Here is a 23,461-nt window from a genome sequence, read left to right as displayed (position 1 = left end):
TATGTGGTTCACAATCTCAGAAATCCCTTTCCAGATTCTGATAGCCACAGAAGCAGGCACCATTAGAATAATTTGAGTGTAGGACAACCCAATAGGCCAATTGAAGACCTCTCCAACTTGCACAAGATATCCTGATCCGTGTATAAGAACCCCCCCCCCCCCCCCGATGCCCGTGACAGGGTCCAGTTTCCTGCTGCCAGCTCAGAATAGTGTAACATGGGCAACCTCACAAATATTGCCCAGATAATGGGCAGCCCCCTCCACCCCAGGTGTCCCCTGGATGAGTTTATAAGAGACAGCACAGAAAGACAACCCTGGTGAATTTTCCCTGATGAATACCCCACGATTGCAAGAGCCCTATCAACCAGAGGAGTCACCAGAAAGTACACAACCATGGAAAAGAGAGGTCAAAGGCAGGGTGGGCAAGACTGAGGGGAAAGAGAGGAAGAAAGGAGAAAGATGGGGGAAGAAAAGAGAGGGAAGTGAGAGAAAACAAACAGGAGAAAAAGAGGATTACAAACTCTGAGAAGAATCAAGGTGAAGAAAGAGGAGTAAGCCACCACATTGAGCGAGAGGAAAGCAGAAAAGAGGGAACACCAAGAGTGAAACAGAGAGAGAGGAGAGAGGAAAGCAGGCAGAAGACCGAGCGAAGCAAAGGACATTGTAATAGCCGCAAAACCAGTTCTGTTAGACCATCACAATACTTCATGTTGGTCCTGCAGATTCAGTACTGGGTGGGAAGGCGCATGCTCATCTCTTGCAGCTGTTACTCCCTTCTCCCACCATTTGACTTCAATTTCTAGGAAGCAGAATGCCTATAAGTTTTCCTTTCTGTTGGCTGGCATGTAGCAGTTGGTAGTCAGCACCAGCTGGCTTCTTCCTCAGCCCCCACATCCTCAACTCCTGTCTGGAGTGTCACCCTCCTTGTCCACTCCAACAGCACAGCAGGAGAGGCTGCCCACTACGCTACTTCTAGTTGGTCCCAGCATATGGAACTTGTTTCACCCAGTCACTTCAACCCTCCATTCTGTAGGTATTGATTGTCACAAAAGTCCAGAGTCCACTTTCTCCCCACCCCCAGTGACATATGGCGATGCCCTAAAGTAGGTCCATAGAAGTCTCTGGAGAGAGGCAGTATCTTTTTCATCTCTCACAGCCCATTGCACCACTGTCTAGTTTACCACCAGCGCTGGCACTCACATAATTTGGAAGGACCCGGCCCTAGAGCGAGTCCTTACCAGCAAGCCTAAGTTGCCATTATTATCCTAGAGACCTCGGTGCCCACAGGTTGCTCGGAAACATTTTATCATGAGTGGGGTGCTTAACGCATGCTAAACACCACCTTAAAGAAAAACTGAGGAAGCCTACTGTCCTGCGTGAGAAAGGTCAATTCCACATTTTGGCTTCAAAATTACTAATTTTATTTCGTTTTCTTTGCCGTGATCCTATGAAAATTGTCTACGGCATTGAAATTTTCTTACAACAGTGATGGAATGTAATCTTTTCACATATCATCTAAAATGTTCCACAAAATAGCATTTGAAAGCGTAATTTAGCAGCTGCTTATGGGCAGCCCTCTCATGACTAGCGCATAGCAGGTCAGCCATCTTGATTTGGTCTTCATGGCGGCAGTCTTCCTGTATTGCACAATGCATCAGCTATTTTGGTTCAGCCTCCACAGTAGTTTTCCTGTACTTCACAGTGTGTCAGCCATCTTAAATTGGTCTTCCTGGCTACACAATGCGCCAACTATTTTGGACTGGCCCTCGCTCCAGTTTTTCCATTCTGCATAATCAAGCTCCATGCTGGTATTTTCTCTACACAACACAGGTTCTGCGACAGTCACTTTTATGCTTATGCTAAAGTAAAGAGAAAGAAACTTTTGTGGAGAAGCATTAGGGCAGTGAACTTTCAAAAGCTATTTTGGGGATGGACATTTCAGCAAATATTAGGTAAATAGGAGGGAGAGAGCTCTATTAGACTAAATTATTTTTTATTTCTAGGAAATATGGCTATTTTAAAGAAAGCTTACTAAGATGTCCCTCCAGATGCAGGCCAGTTGAACCTCCTAAGGTGAATGAGTTGCCATATAAATATTTTTAATAATACCTCTGGAGTAACTAGGCCTCAGATCCTAATTCCTTCACTGCCTGTGCTGGACAGATCTCTTTCTGTTTGGCCAATGTGACAGAAGAGGATACTGCTTCTTTGCCAATTTAATTTAGGGTTTTTGGAGGGGAGGGGTTGTTTTTTTGGGGGGGTTTTCCCTGTTTTTGCATTTACAAATAAAGCAACCTAGAAAAACAGAGGATCTTTCTCAAAGCTATAGCTTTGAGGACATATATACAGATGCTGGCACAGATGTGTTCACGGACACAGTGGGATTTACCAACTGGCTTCAGATCCTCTGGGATGGGTTGAGTCAGCCCTCAATGCACTTCCAGAGGGATCCATGGGTCCAGTTCTCCCTAAAAGAGACATGGAACTATATGCACTGCAGCCACAAACTTGGTTCAGCCCATCCCAAAAAAACAGAGCCATTTGATAAATCTAGCAGCTAGATTCATGCCCCTGTGCCCTCTCCACTCCCAAACCCAAGTATGCTTTCCCGCTCCCACCCAGCAGGAAGAGGCGAAGCCATCATGAGGTCTTCATGCCTACGATGGCATCGACTTCCTCCTCTGGTTGCAAAGTGTGCCACTGGGCAATGGGCCTCCTGGGGTTGGCCAGCATGTCAGACCAATGGCGGAGCTCCGTCCCGGTGGAGTTGCAGCCCACAAAGACCTTGCCGATGGCTTCATTCTTGCCCAACTTGTCATAGTCCAGCACCGTCAACATCACCTGCACCTTCTAGGAAAGACATGAGAGACCAGAGCAGACCATTACTACTCAGTCCCTGCCATTACTAAAGCCTGTCAACTGGCTCCATTTTCCACACCCTCCCCGCTGGCCTCCCCCTGTACTCCAATCCTATTGCCTGAACTAAAGATTTTGATTGTGTGTCGTGAGATGAAACCAGTTTCCTGTCAGTTACTCTATGTGTATCATAATCCAGAATCTTTATTCCCCTGATGAGGTGAACACAAAATCAGACAGTGAGCTCGCAGTTTTGCCCAGTGAAATGGAAAATCGTATGGTTATGGCATAGGCCAATAGACCCCCCCATGGGTATTCACATGAAGGTAATTGGGGGCATCCATCATCACTGATAAGTCTGGGGTAGGGTTGCAACTTTTGGCAGTGGAAGAGGTAGCATAGACCTTCATGTGTGAGGGAAGACAGATAGAGATGTCTGCTTTCTGCTCAGCTGGGGGACAGGATGGGCTAAGGGAGGGCTCGAAAGGAGCCTTTCTGGAGATGCTTCCTTACCTGGATCTGTTCAAATGGGACCTCAAAGCTGAAGGACTCATTGTAGTAGGGGTTCAGGGTGTTCTTCTTAATGGTGGTTTTCTTTTTCTTCAGGCGTTTTCCATTCTGCATAAGGTGGATCTTCACATATGGGTCTGGGAGAGTGAAGAGAGGAGAGAGAGGAAGAAGGGGAGGAGATGGGTAAAGGAATAGGAGGGAGACAAAAAAATGGGAAGGCCAGAACAGAGACAAAAACCCACAAAGAACTTCAACTGGAGTACTCTTTAACCAAAGCTTTTCACTTAATCCAATTAATTTTCTTGGGTTTCAGCTCTCTGCTTTTGGGGGAAGGATGTCCCTGTCCTCGCATCAGTAGGGTTGAGAATTGGGAAGGGAGCCAGGCAGGCAGAGGAAAACCAGCTTGAATGAGCCTAGCCCATCAACCTCCCTTCCACAGAGTGCCTTCCTGTAAGGCTACGACCGAAGAGCAGCCCTCGTGACTGGAACAGGCCAGGATTATTTTCACAGGATAGAGGAAGCACTTACCTGACAGCCCCCCTACATCCATCTTCTTCAGGTTCTTAGCTTCTAGGACGATAACCGTGAGTTTCCCTGCTGTGGGCACGTAACGCAACGAGAAGCATATATCTCCCAGTTTCTCTTGCTATCAACACAGAAGACAAAAGTTGGAAAGTTGTAACTCAGTGAGCTGTTAGTTTTCGAGACCAGTGGAGGATACTGCGAGGGTTGTGGGACACTAGCTGGAGATAAGTGAGCAGAGACCTCTGTGGAAGTGCGCAAGGGAAGGTATGAGTGAGCAAGAGTCAGTGTAAGGGACAGATAGGTAACTAAGCTCAATCACCAGACACCAGAAGGTGGGGGAAGGGGGATACAAACCATTACTGTGGAAAGTAATGACAGATGTAATACCATGTGATTATTAATGGTGGTGACATGCCATGTGCTTAACAGACATGAGCCTCTGGATGGCGCCTAGCATGAACACAGAGATCCTGCCTGAGACACAGTTTTTCTTCTCATGGATACACAGAAGTCCAGACCGGACTAGCAAAGGGATGCTACTATACCTCCTCCTTCTCCGCAGACTGTAGGTCCTGCCATTCCTCGATGACTCGCGCCAGGTCCACAGTGTTCATGTGTACCCGTGCCTCTCCAATGGCGTCGTGCTTGGAAAAGCGGTCAAAGTCAAAGACTGACATCACTAGGGTTTTGCCGCCCAATTCCGCATACGGGACCTGATGGAAGGAGTAAGAACACGAGCTGAGCACCCAGTATCTGAGGGAGCCTCCAGATACATGGCTTGAGGTCATCCTCCATAAGTAAGGGTCTTCACTAACACACAGTGTAAAAGAACAGACCAACCGAAGTCCAGCAGTACACGGGACTATATTTCAGACATTTGTTTTATAGTCCAGTATCAACTGATGGATTAGCAAGAGTTTTGGTTAATCAGATATCCCAGTATAAACCTGTCATGCCTTGGAAAGTCTAGGGACAGAATTTTCTACTGAGATTGAGGGTTAAAATATTATATATATGCATTGCAACTTTATAGTCATAAAGAGGCGAGTCTCTTTCAACTGAAAGGAAGCTCTAGATTGAGGGGGTCATAGGCGACAGACTCAAGTGTAACCTAAGGAAACACTTCTTCACAGAAAGGGTTGTGAATGTGTGGAATGGCATCCCAGTGGAGGTAGTGGGGATGAAGACTGTATCTGAAATCAAGAGAGCTTGGTACAAGTACATAGGATCTCCTAGAGAGAGCAAAGGAGAGTAGATGGTATGGATGGGGCCCCTTGATACGGTCTTTATTGCTTCCATATTCTATAGCAACAGAAGAGTTGATGCCTTAAAAAGACCAACTGGTCCATCCAGTCTGCTCAGTTAATGGTATTCACATTGCCAAAGATGGCTTCCAACTACCAGTAAAGCATCACCATTTATTAATAATAATAATAATAATAATAATAACTTTATTTTGTATACCGCAGTACCACAAACAGTTCAGAGCGGTTTACAGTGTAAGAGACTGTACATTTACAGCGAAGATACAATGAGGACTGTACATATTCAGTAAAGGTGTTTATACAGCGAAGAACAATGTAGATTTACCATGCAGGAGACTGTACATATACAGCAGAGATATTTATATAGTGGAGAATGCAGTGCGAGAGACTTATAGAGCCAAATGCAATGTAAGGGACAGAATAATGCAGTGAAGCGATTTACTATGCAATAGTTGTTACATATCCCTAAGTCCTACAGTTCCTTTCGTTACAATCAAGAGCAAAGCAGTGTACAAAACCAATGCAGGGTGGAGAATGTCAAGAAAAGCAACCAGTATCAATTACAGGATGGGAGTATTTGATTATTTGGTGATGGGGGGGGTTCGAGAAATTTGTCGTAGAGGAAAGATTTGAGAGATTTCCTGAAGGATGAGTAAGATGGGGCAGAAGAGATGAGGGTGGTTATTGGATATTGCTCCTTGCCTAGGACACTATCAGCTGCTTTCATTATTTTCTACTCTCCTGAGTAATCATCAGTGCAGACATGAAGGCCGCCAAACAAGTAGAGAAGGCCTCATCCAAAGCAAGGCAACTTATGGGATGTATCAACAGAAGCTTCGTTAGCCGCAAATCTGAAGTCATAATGCCACTGTACAGAACCATGGTGAGACCTCATCTGGAGTACTGTGTACAATTCTGGAGGCCACATTACCGTAAAGACGTGCTTAGAGTTGAGTCGGTTCAGCGAATGGCCACTAGGATGATCTCGGGGCTCAAGGGTCTCTCGTACGAAGAAAGACTAAACAAATTGCAGCTCTACACTCTAGAGGAGCGCAGGGAGAGGGGGGACATGATTGAGACATTTAAATACATCATGGGACGTGTCGAAGTGGAAGAAGACATCTTCTTTCTCAAGGGACCCTCGGTCACAAGGGGGCATCCGTTCAAACTCAGAGGAGGGAAATTCAATAGTGACATAAGGAAGTATTTCTTCACAGAAAGGGTTGTAGATCACTGGAACAAGCTTCCAGAGCAGGTGATCAAGGCCACCAGCGTTATTGACTTTAAGAATAAATGGGATGCCCTAGTAGGATCCTTACGAGAGTCGAGTTAAGGAACTAGGTCATTAGTATTCAGACTTAATGGGGTGGGTCAGTAGAGTAGGCAGACTTGATGGGCTATAGCCCTTTTCTGCCGTCATGTTTCTATGTTTCTAATATCCATCTCCCACATATAACCACAAGGCCCAACAACTACTCAAAGAGCCGCTATTAGCAGGTCTTCGTCTCTCCAGGCGGCCCCTACCACTACCAATCTAGTCAACACGACAGCATGTTGCCCTCTCGGAGATACCCAACTAGAGCAGTGCCTACATTTCCATAGGCTAGACCTCGCTACATTATCACAGTCAGGTGCTACATATAAAACTGTTTTTTTTTCCATGATGAATTGATATTTAGGGGAGGTACAAATGGATACTGGATATAGAGAAGAGCGAATAGAGAGGTAGATGACAGAGCAGGACTGGATGATAGAGTGTAGATAAATGTGAATGAGACAAGTCTGTACTATGGAGAGGAATGGATAGATGGAGCAATGATGAATGGACAGATGGATAGAAACAGAGAAACATTAGGGCAGATAAAGGCCAAATGGCTCATCCAGTCTGCCCATCCTCAGCATCCACTATCTCCTCCTTTCCCTATTGGCTAAGGCTCTTAACATTTGCATCTCCTCTTCCTATAAGCTAAGGCTCTTTACACCTGTATTGTGAGGTCATAGAGCTTTAGGGTTATAGAAACATAGAAACACTATGGCAGATAAAAGTCAAATGGCCCATCCAGTTGGCCCATTCGCAGTAACCATTATCTCTTCTTCTCTACAAGATCCCACTTCTTCTCTACAAGATCCCACGTGCCTATCCCAGGCTTTCTTGAATTCAGACACAGTCTGTCTCCACCACCTCTTCCGGGAGACTGTTCCACCCATCTACCACTCTTTCTGCAAAAAGTATATCTTTAGATTACTCCTGAACCTATCACCTCTAACTTCATCCTATGTCCTCTCATTCAAGAGCTTCCTTTCAAATGAAAAATGAGCAGAAGAGAGATGCAGGCTAGTCTTAAAAGGGGATAAATTGTTCCTGATTTGCTGACCAGATGCTCAATCCAATGCCAGCATCTCTCTTCCTTCCCATAGGGCTGCTCTTCACAAGGTTGTGACCCAACTAACATTTTTGGATTTGTGATCACGTCAAGTTCCCATGGTCTTGCTAATGCTGCTTTTTCTATTGTCCCCCTCTCAGATTCCGATTTAAAAAATGGGTTAACTAGTGTAGCAATCATGAAGATTCCCAAAGCTTCAAGGAAACCAACTGGGGTAATGTACAGGGCACTGGTTGCCAAAGTGTGTTCCCGCTAAGCTGCGCTGGGGTGCGCTGGCGCACAAAATATTACCTCGCAGCGCACATGTTTCTCGTCACAGCGCACACAGTGTAGAGCACAGTTCTTCAACCGCCGGTCCGCAAACAAAATCTTGCCGGTCCGCGAAGGATTCGGTCCCCGCCGCAACGAAAGGCCGGCGTCAGCTGACTTGCAACTTCCTGTTGCAGTCGCTGTGCCGGGACTCCTGCCTTCGCCGGGACTCCTGCCTTCCACCGCGTTTGCCTCCTGCCTTGTCTCCGCACCTCCAGACCAGCAGCGGCAGCTGTGTATGCTTTTAACTTCGGCACAGAGCTGCCCCTAATCAATAGTTTAGCGCGGTTTCATAAGGCAGCCTCGGGGCCTTTGCTAGGCCGGCCCACATCGCATCATCGAAGCGGGCCGGCTATCAAAGGCCCCGAGGCTGCCTCATGAAACCGCGCTAAACTATTGATTAGGGGCAGCTCTGTGCCGAAGTTAAAAGCATACAGAGCTGCCGCTGCTGGTCTGAACTCTTGGGCCGCTGAAGGAGGGCAAAAAGCAGCTGTCCTGGAGGTTTCCCTTCCTCTCGCCTTTACAGGTTCCTTTTTTCCACCTTTTTTTTTTTTCCTTCAAACGGCAACGGGCCCCAGCATCGACATCAATCAAGTAAGTTCCACTGTCAATCAAGCGGTTCTGCTCGGCCAAAGCTTCCCCTGTGACATGAGCCACCCTCAGGGGAAAGAAAGTGACCCACAAAGGTGAGGGGAAGGGGGGCAGATGATGGAAGTTGGGGGGGGGGAGAGAGAGAGAAGGGGCAGATGATGGAATGGAGGAGATGAGAGAGAGAGAGAAGGGGACAGATGATGGAAGTGAGAAGAAGGGAGAGAGAGCAGAAGGCAGATGGATGTCAGTTGAGAAGGGAGAGCAGATGCTGAATGGAAGTGGGGAAAGAACACATACTGGATGGAAGGAGGAGATAAATAAAGGGGGAAGAAAATAGTAAGATAATGGAGGGGTGAGGGAAAGGGGTGACAAGCTGTGTGTAGACACAGTGAAAAGAGGGAAACGGGACTAAATAGTAAGAAAGAATTTAATTTAGATGGAGGCAGAAAATAGAGAAGGAAGACCAGAGAAGAAAAGGGAAGAGAGAGCAGAGAATGATCAGATCTGAGTGGAGGAAATGAGAAGAGAGATATGCTAAAAACCACAGGGGGGAGGGAAGGATAGAGATGCCAGACCATGAGGGGAACAGAAGGAAGATGATGGATGCTAGACCAAATTGGGGGGTGGGGGGGGCAGGAGGAGAGATGGCAGGGAAAGACAGACAGTGAATGGAAGGGGCAGATGCTGGACTGAAGAGACAGAGAAGGTTATCATGCTGCTGTACCGGGCCATGGTACGCCCTCACCTGGAGTACTGCGTCCAGCACTGGTACTTTAAGAAGGACACGGTACTACTCGAAAGGATCCAGAGAAGAGCAACTAAAATGGTTAAGGGGCTGGAGGAGTTGCCGTACAGCGAAAGATTAGAGAAACTGGGCCTCTTCTCCCTTGAGCAGAGGAGATTGAGAGGGGACATGATAGAAACATTCAAGGTACTGAAGGGAATAGACTTAGTAGCTAAGGCAGGGAGAACGAGAGGGCACTCTCTAAAGTTGAAAGGGGATAGATTCCATACAAACGTAAGGAAGTTCTGTGGTAGAAAGCAACATATTTATTTGGCTCATAACTTGCTGGCGCCCGATATTTTTAGCTCACAGTGAAAAAAGTTTGCTCACAACACCCGCTCGCTTAGAGGGAACACTGGTTGCCACTGGGTTGATTGCCATCCTTTACCCCCAGAACCCCCCCTAAAAAACCCCCCAAAAAACCAACAACAACACTTTATCAGTGTCCAAGGGAGGAACTTCCCCATCTTGGGCAAATTCACCCTGAGTTCCACACCTTTGTAGAGTCAGCCCTGAGATGATGTATGAAGAATATGTTGATAAGAAATGGATAGAGAGATGGACGGACAGACAAGGAGCTATGGAAATCTATCTAGTTCATCTTTGCCATTCAGCTGGCTCCTACCTTGAAGGTGAACGATTCATTGAAGATGGGATTCAGGGTCTTGCGATGGACTTTGGTTTCGTATCTCTTTTTCTTGTCTGGCAAGAGGAACACTTTGACGTAAGGGTCAGACGTCCCACCCATGTCCAGCGCGGGCAAATCTGCAGCCTGAAGGATCCCCACCACCAGCTGCAGAGGAAGGGGAGGAAAGAAAATCTGAGTCTGCTCAGCTCAAAAGGGGCACAGAGCTGAAAAGTAAGGCGGACTGGGAGTCCCACAGCAGCCAGTACAGGGAGAATGGGAGAGGCAGAGCGGCAGCAAAAGTGTCAAAACGGTTTCTTTGTGAAAAAAAAAGGAGTCGGGGTGTAATGCTTGCCTCTAATCTGCAATGTAACCTCAGTATATTAATGCGAGCCTTGGAGTTGAACCACGAAGCAGGCTTCTCCCAGCTTTTCTAGAATAGGGTTACCAAACATCCAGATTTCTCCGGTCATGTCCTCCTTTTCGAGGATACGTCCAGGGGTCCGGACGGCTTTTCAAAACCCGGCACTTCCTGTGAAAAGTCACGTCGGGAGATGGCATCTGCACATGCACGGACGCAATGCGGTGATGTCATTGCATCGCATCCATGCATGCATGGATGCCATCTAGGAGCGGGGCTGGGGCGAAACGGGGCGTGGCGCAGGCGGGCCCTGGGGGGCATGGCCACGTGTTTGGATTTTCCTTCGGTAAAATCTGGTAACCCTGTTCTAGAATGACCTCCCCTCCCCTTAGAATATGCGCCTGGGATTTTCTGCACTGTGGCTCTAGCTCAGCTCCTGTCCCGTCACCTGTTTGAAAAGCAGGGCCTCCGGAGCTTAGCACACCTGTCCATTCTGGAAGTCGTAGTCCAGGGAGTACTGCAGCTTGCCCAGTTTCTCTTGCAGCTTCTCCTCTTTGATGTCCCCAAGGAGGCTGGGATCCAGGTCCTCCACATCTGGCTGCACCTGGGTAAAGATAGGCAGAGAAGATTGGTTCAAGCTGTGGGCCTATGAAAATCAGGGGTACAGAAAGGAAAACATGAAGGAGAGATGGCAGGAGAGCCACCCACCCTCTTTACCTTCCATAGCAAAGATCCTTCCACACCACCAGAGAGATTCTCGGTTCCAGAATGGAAATGAAAGGCCTTAAAGATCAAACGCCCAATTTATATGTATATCAGATCCTTTTATCCCTAATCCCCAGGGGGTTTACCCAAAAAACTGAAACCTCCCACGGAACGGCTGGCTTTCCCCATATAAGTTAAACTTTGATTAAGTGGAGAACCTTGGTTGTCAATCTGCACACACATGATCCAGGCAGCTGCCTACACAATGGGAGATCCAACGCTGGTTCTTACATGAGTAAACACGCGCATGCCTAAAATTATCCAAGTTGCCTTGGCTTAATCTCTTCATAAAGGTGGTTAATACATCTTAAAACAAACAAAGAAACAAAGCAAAGCTTTGCATTAAACATTTGAAAGTTAAGTAGATTCACTGTTCCATGCCCATTCCCCCCCAAAAATATAGGGAATATACCTTAAAGTTTTTATGTGACAATCTGCACATTAGGGTGGGGGTGGGGGGTAATTTTACTCCTACTATAGAAAGACAATCTAGCCGTCTATGTGCCTCTATTAAACAAGCTCATACAACAATCCACAGAACCAAACAAAGCCATTATTATGATTTATTAATGTCTGTACTGAAACCATCCCCAGAAACGCAAACTCTGTATTGTAACACCTTTACAGAAGCTCATGTATTGTAATTCTATATTGTAACACCTTTACAGAAGCTCATGTATTGATTACGATTTAATAATGTATTGATTATGGTTAATAATGTCTGTACTGAAACCTTCCCCAGAAACGCAAACTCTGTATTGTAACACCGTTACAGAAGCTCATGTATACGTATAAACTGCTCTGAATTGATTCCCCCAGTCATTAGCAGAAGCTTTTAATCTATATATATAAAATCGGAGGTATGTATGTGTGTATGTATGTATGTATGTATGTGTGTGTGTGTGTATGTGCCGCGATCACGCAAAAACGGCTTGACTGATTTGAACGAAACTTGGTATGCAGATCCCTCACTACCTGGGGTGATATGTTCTGGGGGTCTCGCAGCCCACCTGCACATGTGGGTGGAGCTACAAACAGAAAATCAGATTTCACCCATTCATGTCAATGGAACAAATGTAAAAAGCTGCCATTCTCACAGTAATTCACAAACGGCTTGACCGATTTGAACGAAACTTGGTATGCAGATCCCTCACTACCTGGGGTGATATGTTCTGGGGGTCTCGCAGCCCACCTGCACACGTGGGCGGAGCTACAAAGAGAACATCAGATTTCACCCATTCATGTCAATGGAAAAAATGTAAAAAGCTGCCATTCTCACAGTAATTCAAAAACGGCTTGACCGATTTGAACGAAACTTGGTATGCAGATCCCTCACTACCTGGGGTGATATGTTCTGGGGGTCTCGCGGCCCACCTGCACACGTGGACGGAGCTACAAACAGAAAATCAGATTTCTCCCATTCATGTCAATGGAAAAAATGTAAAAAGCTGCCATTCTCACAGTAATTCAAATACGGCTTGACCGATTTGAACGAAACTTGGTATGCAGATCCCTCACTACCTGGGGTGATATGTTCTGGGGGTCTCGCGGCCCACCTGCACACATGGGCGGAGCTACAAACAGAAAATCAGATTTCTCTCATTCATGTCAATGGAAAAAATGTAAAAATCTGCCATTCTCACAGTAATTCCAACTACCTGGGGTGATATGTTCTGGGGGTCTTGCGGCCCACCTGCACACGTGGGCGGAGCTACAAACATAACATCAGATTTCACCCATTCATGTCAATGGAACAAATGTAAAAAGCTGCCATTCTCTCAGTAATTCAAAAACGGCTTGACCGATTTGAACGAAACTTGGTATGCAGATCCCTCACTACCTGGGGTGATATGTTCTGGGGGTCTCGCGGCCCACCTGCACACGTGGGTGGAGCTACAAACAGAAAATCCAATTTCACCCATTCATGTCAATGGAAAAAATGTAAAAAGCTGCCATTCTCACAGTAATTCAAATACGGCTTGACCGATTTGAACGAAACTTGGTATGCAGATCCCTCACTACCTGGGGTGATATGTTCTGGGGGTCTCGCGGCCCACCTGCACACGTGGGCGGAGCAACAAACAGAACATCAGATTTCACCCATTCATGTCAATGGAACAAATGTAAAAAGCTGCCATTCTCTCAGTAATTCAAAAACGGCTTGACCAATTTGTATGCAACTTGGTATGCTGATCCCTCACTACCTGGGGTGATATGTTCTGGGGGTCTCGCGGCCCACCTGCACACGTGGGCGGAGCTACAAACATAAAATCAGATTTCACCCATTCATGTCAATGGAAAAAATGTAAACAGCTGCCATTCTCACAGTAAATCAAAAACGGCTTGACCGATTTGAACGAAACTTGGTATGCAGATCCCTAACTACCTGGGGTGATATGTTCTGGGGGTCTCTTCACCCAAGAATTTATATGTTCTTGCTCCTGGAGGTGAAACTAAAAATGTTGTTTATAATCAAGTTTTGTGTTAGTTGTATTGTATTCATTTTGTCAAATATTTCACATTATAATTTGAATATTGTACTTTTTATAAAGCTGTAAAAAAATAATTTCATTCACCACTATAAAGTATCTTTATTTGAATACATTTACAGTGTTATTGCTATAATTAAATACCCATGCAACGCCGGGGCATCAGCTAGTAAACAATAAACTTGCACAAATTTCCACTTGCTGCACAGAAATAAATGTGGAAATATGCTCTGTGCATGTACATTTTCTAAACTATGTATATAGGGCAGTGTATCGCAAGCTGTGTGCTGCGATGAGATTCCAGGTGTGCCATGAGAGATGGGTCATATATGTGTCTGTGTCACGTATGCGTCTGTCACGGCTAGCACCGGCGCCTCCTCTCTGCCCCCTGGCTTACTGGAATTTTAGGGTTACCAGATGAAGGGATTTCCAAAACCTGGCACGTTTGGAGGGCCTCTGAGCATTCGCAGACGCATGTGATGTCATCGGTCGACGTCCGCACATGCTCGGAGGCCTGTAAATGCGGCCCTGAGTTTAGTGTGCCGCAACGGAAAAATATTGGCGAGACACCGACATAGAGTTACTATATTTGCTCACGCAAAAAAAGAGGACATATGGCATTTACCTCGCCAGCCCACCTCCGGTTTGTAAAAGCCAGCGTTTATTTGTACACCGCAACAACCACACGGTTCAGGGCAGTTCACAATAAGAAATCATCAATACAATATTGAGAATATACAACTGAAAATTTAACATAAAATACACAAGTTACCAATAATAAAATTTATACAAACAGAAGTATAATTTTTCAGCACGCATAAACACACAAATGTTATCGTTGCCATTTTCTACCTAAAAATCACATTTTACACATGGAAAAAGCTTTGTAAACCTACTAGGGATGCCAGCTGGCTCCAGGTTTGCCTGGCAGACTTGATCTGCTCCAGGTTTTACCCCATTGCATGCAGGGAAATGTAGTTCTGATTTCCAAACTGTATTCCCCAAGTAAAACTCCCCATAGGACTACAAGATCGACCCTGTCAGGTGGATCTGAAACCAGTTAGCAACCTTAAAATGAACCCCCGGAAGGAAAATTTCCAAGCTATTTTCTATGCAAAAACGGGGCACTGAGCCAACCTCCTCACTTAACTCCTTATTTTCGTGTTCTGACAAAGTTTGGGGAGCATGTATACACATTTTTAAGCCAAGGAAGTTTTCCCATCTGAGACAGACAGACCGACAGGGTAGTCTACACCAGAGGTAGGGTTACCAGATGCCCGGATTTCACCAGACATATCCTCCTTTTGGGGGGTCCAGCCGACTTTTCAAAACCCGGCACTTTGTCCAGGTTTTGAAAAGCTTTCCTTATCCCAGGACAAGCAGGCAGCATATTCTCATGAATGGGTGACGTCACCGACGGAGCCCCAGTATGGACCACTTTAAAAGTGCATCGCCACTTTAAGAGTTTAGAAAGTTCGTAATAGCCCGAACTGCGCATGCATGAGTGCCTTCCCGCCCGATGCAGGGTACGCGGTCCCTCAGTTTCTTAGTTTCCGCAGAGCTAAGAAGTCGCGTTTTTAATGGCTGTTGAAAATTTTTTTGTTGCCTTCCCGCTCTCGCGGTTTCTGACTTTTCAGTCAGGTTTTTCTTTTATTTCAATTTTAGTAAAAAAAAAACAATAACAACATATAGTAAACCAAATTTTTTTCTTTTTTCTTTTGCTGTCCTCAGTTTAGCCTCAGTGGGGTCTTATGGGTCGCCATACTGTTATTTCTCCACCTTATGGCTGTTTTCCATTCAGGACACTCCTGATAATTTTCTATCCGGGCAGTTGCTTTGCTGGAGTAGTTGTCTTTACTGACATCCTCCAACGGTTCTCGCAATGTCGGGACCTCGGCCTTGCCACTTTCTACTTCTCCTCACCAGTGCATTCTCATGCAGGTTCTTAAGAAGCAGATTCCCTTCGGCACCATCAGGAATCCGGCACCCACCAACGTCTGTAATCTGGTGCCCAGCGCACTTCTGGCAAGGCTAATCTAGTCCGCACCGTGATTGACATTGCTGCTCGGGCCCGCTCCTACCTAGGTAAGTTGGCTCACAAGTTTCTCCTTTGGGATTCAGGTCATTGTAGCAGTGAGTCCAATCCTGCCGACCTCGGTCATTGTAGCTGTGATCAACCCCATCTCTGGCTCCGCTTCGATATTGATGAGTGCCTCGATACCGGCATGCTCATCTTCAGAGCATGGAGCGGCACCTATGGTACCGGTTAACAGGCCAATGGTACCGGTGTTTTTTCTTTCCTGCAGTAACTTTTTCCACTCCGCTCCTGATGTGTGCCTTGATACCAGCATTTTTATCTCTGGAGCGTAGACCTGCACCGATTGTACCAGCGATGCAGCCAGCGGTATTGGTGTTTTCCTCTTATGCAGCAGATTTCATTCAGTACTTTGAGTACATGTCAAGCTGTTTTTCAGTTGTTCATGCCGACGCATTTGTCGACACTGACTCCTCCGGTGCTAGTCAGGGTTGGGTTCTTGACACTGGTAGCACTTGCACTGGTTGCATTTGCACAACGACGCTGGTCATCTTTAACGTTGTCGGTGTTGGTCCGGTCTTGGAAGGCCCTGCAGAAATTAAACTGTCTCCAGCCTTCGACACCGAATCCCTGACATCGATTCTGTATAGTTTGGGATTTGAATCTCGGGTGTGTGTGTGGGGGGGGGGGTTTGAGCAAGCCCCCAATCTCTCTGTAGCGGTGGGTTTTTCAACACATGCTTTTCTTTTACACTTCAGTAGTATCTGAGGAATTATCTTTTTCAAGATTCCTTAGGGGACTGTCTGCACCTTGTGCCATTCCCTTGAAAGTTGACTTTGAAAAGTTATTTCCTTGGCAGTTGACTCTGCAAAGTCTAAAGAATTTTAGATACCTTGACCTATAGTCAACTACCCAAGGCTCTTCGGATTCTCTTCTATGATATCTTACGGGAGACTTTTTATATGCCTTTAGAAACACTGAGGATGTTTCAATGAATCCCTACTGGTGGAGTCAACTCTACAGGCTAGTGTGTAGGCCTCTCTATTGCTGGACAGAGTGGGCCAATCAGCTTACCAGAATTCTATCCTGACTGACTGGTCCAGTAACCATTTTACTTGGCACAAACCAGTTGCCACGTTCCATGTTGCCATGTTCCACTTCTATCTGCTTGCATACGGTGTCTATTTTTTTCAGCACCTCTTTTCTGTTCCAACCAGATCTGGTCTGACCTTATCATCACCCACCAGGACAGGTTAGCAATTACACCTTGTTTGGGAGATGACCTCTTTAGTGCTTCCATGGACTTTCCTACTCAGTAGTTGTCTATCCATGAGACCAGGTGGGACACTCTGGTCAAGCCCAAAAAGCTGCCTTCACCGCACTCTTATTCTCACCGAAGATTTGCTCCTCAATCTTCCTCCATTCAGGGCATAGTCAACGTTAACGTTCTACAGTCTAGACCTCATCCCTTTGGAGGCCGTCTTCAGTTCCTCATACATCGCTGAGAGCTTATCACCTCAGCTTTCTGGTTTTTCATCTTCATAGGACAGGGTTCTACGCTCAATGTTTTCACCCTGCTTTCAGGCCCTTTTTTCCAAGAGCGTCAGTCCTCCTTCTTTGATTACCATCGAAGAGTCCTCCTCAATTAGCGGAGTCAGGGATTCTAATCCTGTTTCTACTTGATTCCCAAGAACACCGGAGGACTGAGAATTTTCCTGGATCTCAGAGTTCCCATCATTTTTCTAGTTGAGAGGTACTTCAGCACTCATCTCTCCTCATTCAGAACTACTGGCTATGCTCCCTGGATCTCACAGAAGCCTGCACACATATCCCAATTCATTCGGCTTCTAGAAAATACCTCCAATTTCAAATCAATCGCTGCCATTTCCAGTACGGGGTCCTTCCTTTTGGTCTAGCATCTTCTCCCAGAGTCTTCCCGAAGTGTCTGATTGTGGTGGCCGCACCTCTCCGCTCACACAGCTTTCCGGTCTTTCCTTTTCTGGACAATGGTTGATCACGGCTGTTTCTAATCAGGAAGTGGTCCAAGCAATATCGCACACCATTTCTTTTCTTCAGCTTCTAGGATTCGTAGTCAACTTCCCCAACTCACATCTGATTCTGACTCAACGTCTGCAGTTCATTGGGGCAATCCTAGATACCACTCTCATAAAAGCATTTCTTCCTCCAGATCGACTTTAGACTCTCATTTGTCTGTGTCAGCAATTGCTTCCTCTTCAATCCATCTCTGCCAGACACATGATGGTTCGTTTAGGCCACATGGCCTCAATTGTCTATGTAACACCATTGGCAAGACTACATCTTCGCACTCCTCAGTGGACCCTTGCTTCTCAGTGGTCTCAAGCGACGAATTGTCTCTCCCAACATATATCTATGACATCATCTCTTCTGCTGTCGCTTCACTGATGGATGACCTCTTCCAATCTCTCCAGAGCTCTCCTTTTTCTCTTGCCCCCTCATCACAAGGTCATTACGACGGATGCATCCTCTTATGCTTGGAGGGGCTCATATGGACGATCTTCAGACTCAAGGTCTATGGACCGCCAGGGAGTGGAGATTTCACATCAATTTCCTGGAACTCAGAGCAATGTTTTATGCCCTCAAGGCTTTTCATCATCTACTCTGCCCTCAAGTCCTCCTCCTTTGCACGGACAATCAAGTAGCAATGTACTACATAAACAAGCAAGGAGGCATGGGCTCTCTCCTGTTGTGTCACGAGGCCCAGAACATCTGGACTTGGGCGACAGCTCGCAATCTGTTTTTGAAAGCTGTCTACATTCATGGGAAGAAGAATTCCCTAGTACACAACCTCAGCAAAATTCTTCAACCTCACAAATGGACTCTCAACTCTTCAACTCTCCAGTCCATCTTTGCTCAATGGGGCACCCCACAAGTGGACTTGTTTGCAACTCCTTACAATCACCAGTTGCCCCAGTTTTGCCCCAGACTTTACTCCCCTCTCCGTCTGGCAGCAGATGCTTTTCTCCTGGATTGGACAGGCCTATTTCTATATGCATTCCCTCCACTTCCTTTCATGTTGAGAACTTTATTCAAGCTCAAGAGAGAAGCAGCTACCATGATTCTCTTTACTCCATGCTGGCCAAAGCAACATTAGTTCTCATTTCTCCTTCAACTCAGCTTCAGGGAGTCTATACATCTTCTAATATTTCCTACTCTGTTCCCTCAGACTCAGAAGTCACTGATTCATACCAGTCTGCAATACTTTCCCCTGACAGTTTGGTTTATATCAGGCTGCGTCCATCTCACTTTCTCAGCCTGTTCATTAACTTCTGGATGTCTCCAGGAACCCAGCCACTCAACAATGTTACCATCAAAAGTGGCCTAGGTTTTCTTCCTGGTGTCTTCTTTATCTTCATGTTCCACCTTCATTGACAGTGGAATTGATTTTAGATTATTTTCTTTTTTTGTTGACTCTAGTCTCCAGTCTCTATCTCTCAGACTTCTTTTAAGTGCTATTGCAGCTTTTCCTCTGTCAGTCGAGGGTTAACCTCTTACTGCTTATCCTTTGGTTTCCAAATTCATGACAGGGCTTTTTAATGTGTAACCACACCTCATGCCTTCTCCTGTCGTTTGGGCCCTACTATAGTCTTTTCCACTTGGGAAAAAAGAACCCGATGTTCACATATAAAATGGGGGGAACACCACTAGGGGTCAGTAACCTGGAGAGAGACCTGGGAGTGATGGTAGACGCAACACTGAAGGCATCGGCGCAATGCGCCACGGCCTCAAGGAAAGCAAACAGAATGTTGGGTATCATTAAGAAGGGTATTACGACCAGGACGAAGGAAGTCATCATGCCGCTGTATCGTGCAATGGTACGGCCGCATCTGGAGTACTGTGTCCAGTACTGGTCACCGTATCTCAAGAAAGACATGGCGGTACTTGAGGGAGTACAAAGAAGAGCAACTAAACTGATAAAGGGAATGGAAAATCTCCCATACACCGAAAGATTGAAGCAGTTGGGACTTTTCTCCCTGGAGAAGCGAAGACTTAGAGGAGACATGATAGAAACCTTCAAGATCCTGAAGGGCATAGAAAAAGTAGACAGGGACAGATTTTTCAAATTAAGGGGCACCACAAGTACAAGGGGGCACTCGGAGAAATTGAAAGGGGACAGGTTTAGAACAAACGCTAGGAAGTTCTTTTTCACTCAGAGGGTGGTGGATACATGGAACGCGCTTCCAGAGGCTGTTGTAGACAAGAAAACATTAAATGGTTTCAAAGAAGGTTTGGATAGATTCCTAGAAGAAAAAGGGATTGAGGGGTATAGATAGGTATAGACCATTGTTCAGGCAATGGGCCTGATGGGCCACCGCGGGAGCAGACCGCTTGGCAGGATGGACCTATGGTCTGCCTCAGCGGAGGCAACTTCTTATGTTCTTATGTTTCCAGGTTTATGAAAGGACTTTTTTCTCTGTGAAACCACCTCTACAGTCTCCACATGTCGTCTGGGACCTTACTATAGTTCTTTCCAGTTTGTTGAAGCCACCATTTGAACCAATGGCCACAGCTCATCTTAAGTTTCTTGCCTGGAAAGTGGTCTTCCTTATTGCTCTCACCTCTGTCAGGAGGGTCGTTGAATGACAAGCATTAGTAGCAGATTCACCCTTCACAGTTTTTCATCTGCGTACACGTCCAAAGTTTCTTCCAAAAGTTGTCACTTTTCATCTCAATCAGTCAATTGTTCTGCCTGTGTTTTTTCCTAATCCTCATTTTCATGCTGGAAACACTGCTTTGTATATTTTGGACTTTGGGCTTTGGCTTATTACATGGACTGGACAAAGCCACAGCGAACTTCTCCCCAACTTTTCATTTCTTTTGATCCAAACAAGTTAGGGCACCCTGTATTCAAGCGAACGATTTCCAACTGGCTGGCTGCCTGCATCTCATTCTGCTATACTCAGACTGAACTGGAACTGGAAAGTTGTGTCACAGCCCACAAAGTTAGAGCTATGGCAGCTTTTGTTGCTTTCCTTAGATCTACACCATTGAGGAAATCTATACAGCTGCCACCTGGTCCTCAGTTCATACCTTCACTTCTCACTACTGTCTGGCTTCTTTCTCCAGACGGGATGGCCACTTTGACCAATCTGTATTTCAAAATTTATTTTCTTCAGCCAACACTCCCACCATCCCATCTTGGTTAGCTTGGAGGTCACCCATACGTGAGAATATGCTGCCTGCTTGTCCTGGGATAAAGCACAGTTACTTACTGTAACAGGTGTTATCCAGGGACAGCAGGCAGATATTCTCACAATCCACCCACCCACCTCCCCGGGTTGGCTTCTTAGCTAGCTTATGTTAACGGAGGGACCGCATGCCCTGCATCGGGTGGGAAGGCACTCGCGCATGTGCAGTTCGGGCTATCGCGAACTTTCTAAACTCTTAAAGTGGTGATGCACTTTTAAAGTGGTCTGTACCAGGGCTCCGTCGGTGACGTCACCCATACGTGAGAATATCTGCCTGCTGTCCCTGGATAACACCTGTTACGGTAAGTAACTGTGCTTTCGGGCAGGAGGGCATCTGCGCATGTGCACATATGACGCGATGACATCATTATGTCATATCCTTGCATGCGCGGATGTCCTGCCCGTTGAGAGCAGGCAGTGGGGGATGGGATTGGAGGCGGACCTGGGGCAGGATTTGGGGCATGACAGGGCAAGGATGGGTGGGCCTGGGCGGGTCTAGGGGTCTGAATTTTCCAAACGGAAAATCTGGTAACCCTAACCAGAAGGAGCCTCTGAAATGTGGACCAGTCCATGCTCACTGGGGCTAGCTATAAAACTGAATTCCAGCCAGGCAGACAGACTCGCTCACCTTTCATCCTCCCCTCAACCTGTCCAGCGGTGTAAGCACCCTCCTGTCCCCCAGGAGGAATGGATTTTGGCCATTACCTTATCGATGTAGCTCTTGCCCAAGTCCTTCACCTCCTTCAGGTGAATCTGTGCTTTGATCTTGTCTTTTGCTTTTTTCCCTTTCCTCTTCTTCCCGCAGCATTTCTTACAGATGCAGAAGCAGCAGCAGACGAGAAGTAGACCAACCACGATTAGGATGGTGGCCAGGGCCCAGCCAGGGACTGTGAGGGAGGGCAAAGGCAGAGTGTGGTATCAAAGAGGGATCATAAAAAAGATAACCAGACATTAGAACCCAATGCCTCAGTTCTAATCCCCTGCTCTGTCGCTAACTCTCTGTGTGTGACCCTGTGGCGAATCACTTTCTTCCTGTGTTCCAGCCCTAATCCTCAGTTCTGCTACTGCCTGTGACCTCCAGGGGCAGCTACTTAATCTCCCTGTGCCTCTGATCTTATCTTCTGCACATAATCTTGGGGGAGTCATCTCCCTGTGCCCCTGTTTTAATTCTGGAATATTCACCCCCTTTGGATTTTTTTTCACCTGTACTGCATCCCAGAAGTGGCTGTTTCTGGTGACTGGGGGCTCAGTGTGCTACACCCAGGGCAGAATGTGTGGAAATGAAGGTGGGTGTGCACTCACCTCTCCTAGCATGGCCTCAAATGGCTACAAGTGATGGCGGATGGAGAAAGACAAAGAGCAGTGAAAAAGATGAAGATGAATGAGACAGATGAGATACTAAGACAAAGGTGGAGACAGGAGGACAGAGTTTTGACTGGAGACGGGGTAGCTGTCCTCCTAACTTCCTTAGTTCCTACCAAAACATCTCTCCTCCACATAAAGTTGCCTACTGGATCTAGCTAGGTACTTGGGACCTGGGTTGGCCACTTTTGGAAACAGGATACTGGGCTTGATGGACCTTCAGTCTGTCCCTGTATGGGAGCTCTTATGCCTGACAGGGTTAATCCAGACCTGGATTTACCCCATTGGATGCTGGGATTTCTATTTTCCTCATTGTGTTCCCGAAGATGGGCATTCTCAACCCGTTACTTGGGTCACACCTAGCCAGCCAAGTTTTCTTTGTATTTGTTAAATTTGTACTTTTAAAATTTTCGAATAATATTGCATGGACTGGCAAGATATCCTTAATGAATATGCATGAGATAAATCTGCATATGCTACCTCCATTCAATGCAACTATCTAATACATATACATTGTATAATCCATGGGCTGGCTTGAGAACCCTGTTGTAAGGAATGCACTGGAAGCCCAGGACCGGATCAATCCTGTGACATGAATCTGGATCCAATTGGCAAGCTTGCCTCCATATACTCTGCTCTTGCTCTGACCCCTCATCCTTCCTCTCCTTTCCCTTTTCTCCTCCTCTCTTCCCATGCCTCACCCTTTCTCTCCTTCCGTCTACCACCATCTTCTCCTGGCTTCTCCTGTCCTTGTTTCCACCTTCCTCCCTACCTTTCTTGACCCTTGACCTCTCTCTCCACCCGCCCCTTTCCCCCACTCACTTGGCAGCTTGCTGAGCGTATTGACAAACTTGTTTTTCATGTCAGAGAAGATATTATGTTTGCTGGGCACACTGGTGGCATTGTTGACCTCTGGGGCAAGGGTTGTTGGCTTGGAGATCAGCACGGCAGATCTGCGGGCAGGATTCATGCTGACCCTGTGGAAGGAAGAGGGAAATGGGACAGAGACCATGAAAAAGTGGTTCAGAGACCCCCCCTCCTTCCAACTTTGTATATCTGCTGCCTGGGGCTTCCCATGGTCCTAATTAGCCGGGTTATTTCTTCTAGTTTGAGATGGCCAGATAGCTCCAGGGTAGGGTTACCATATGGCTCCAGAAAAAGGAGGAGGGATTGAGACATCTGGGTTTTACTTCCATTGAAAGCAATGGATGTCTCAATCCCTTCTCCTTTTTCAGGAGCCATATGGTAACCCTACTCCAGGGTCTATCAGGAAACAACAAGACGAATCTTGGGTCCTCTGCTTATGACCTGGAAATTTATTTTAAAACCTTGCTAGATAATTTTGCAAAACAGACAGAATTGTGGAATTGAT

At 46.4% G+C, this 23,461-nt stretch overlaps 1 protein-coding gene across 1 annotated transcript; it reads right to left on the bottom strand.

Annotated features, from left to right (window-relative positions):
* Window positions 1–308: 308 nt before the first annotated feature.
* On the bottom strand, window positions 309–23,059 carry SYT5 (synaptotagmin 5). Its single transcript, XM_033961160.1, has 8 exons — window positions 22,912–23,059; window positions 21,433–21,614; window positions 10,695–10,814; window positions 9,850–10,017; window positions 4,437–4,604; window positions 3,895–4,012; window positions 3,370–3,503; window positions 309–2,850 (listed from the first exon to the last, which is right to left on the bottom strand). The coding sequence occupies exons 1-8, from the start codon at window positions 23,057–23,059 to the stop codon at window positions 2,641–2,643; spliced, it is 1,248 nt and encodes a 415-aa protein (XP_033817051.1). The 3' UTR covers window positions 309–2,640.
* Window positions 23,060–23,461: the final 402 nt, after the last annotated feature.

This window comes from Geotrypetes seraphini, chromosome 10 (genome assembly GCF_902459505.1).
Source record: "Geotrypetes seraphini chromosome 10, aGeoSer1.1, whole genome shotgun sequence".
NCBI classification, from domain to species: Eukaryota; Metazoa; Chordata; class Amphibia; order Gymnophiona; family Dermophiidae; genus Geotrypetes; species Geotrypetes seraphini.
This window is presented reverse-complemented; position numbering and strand designations above follow the sequence as displayed.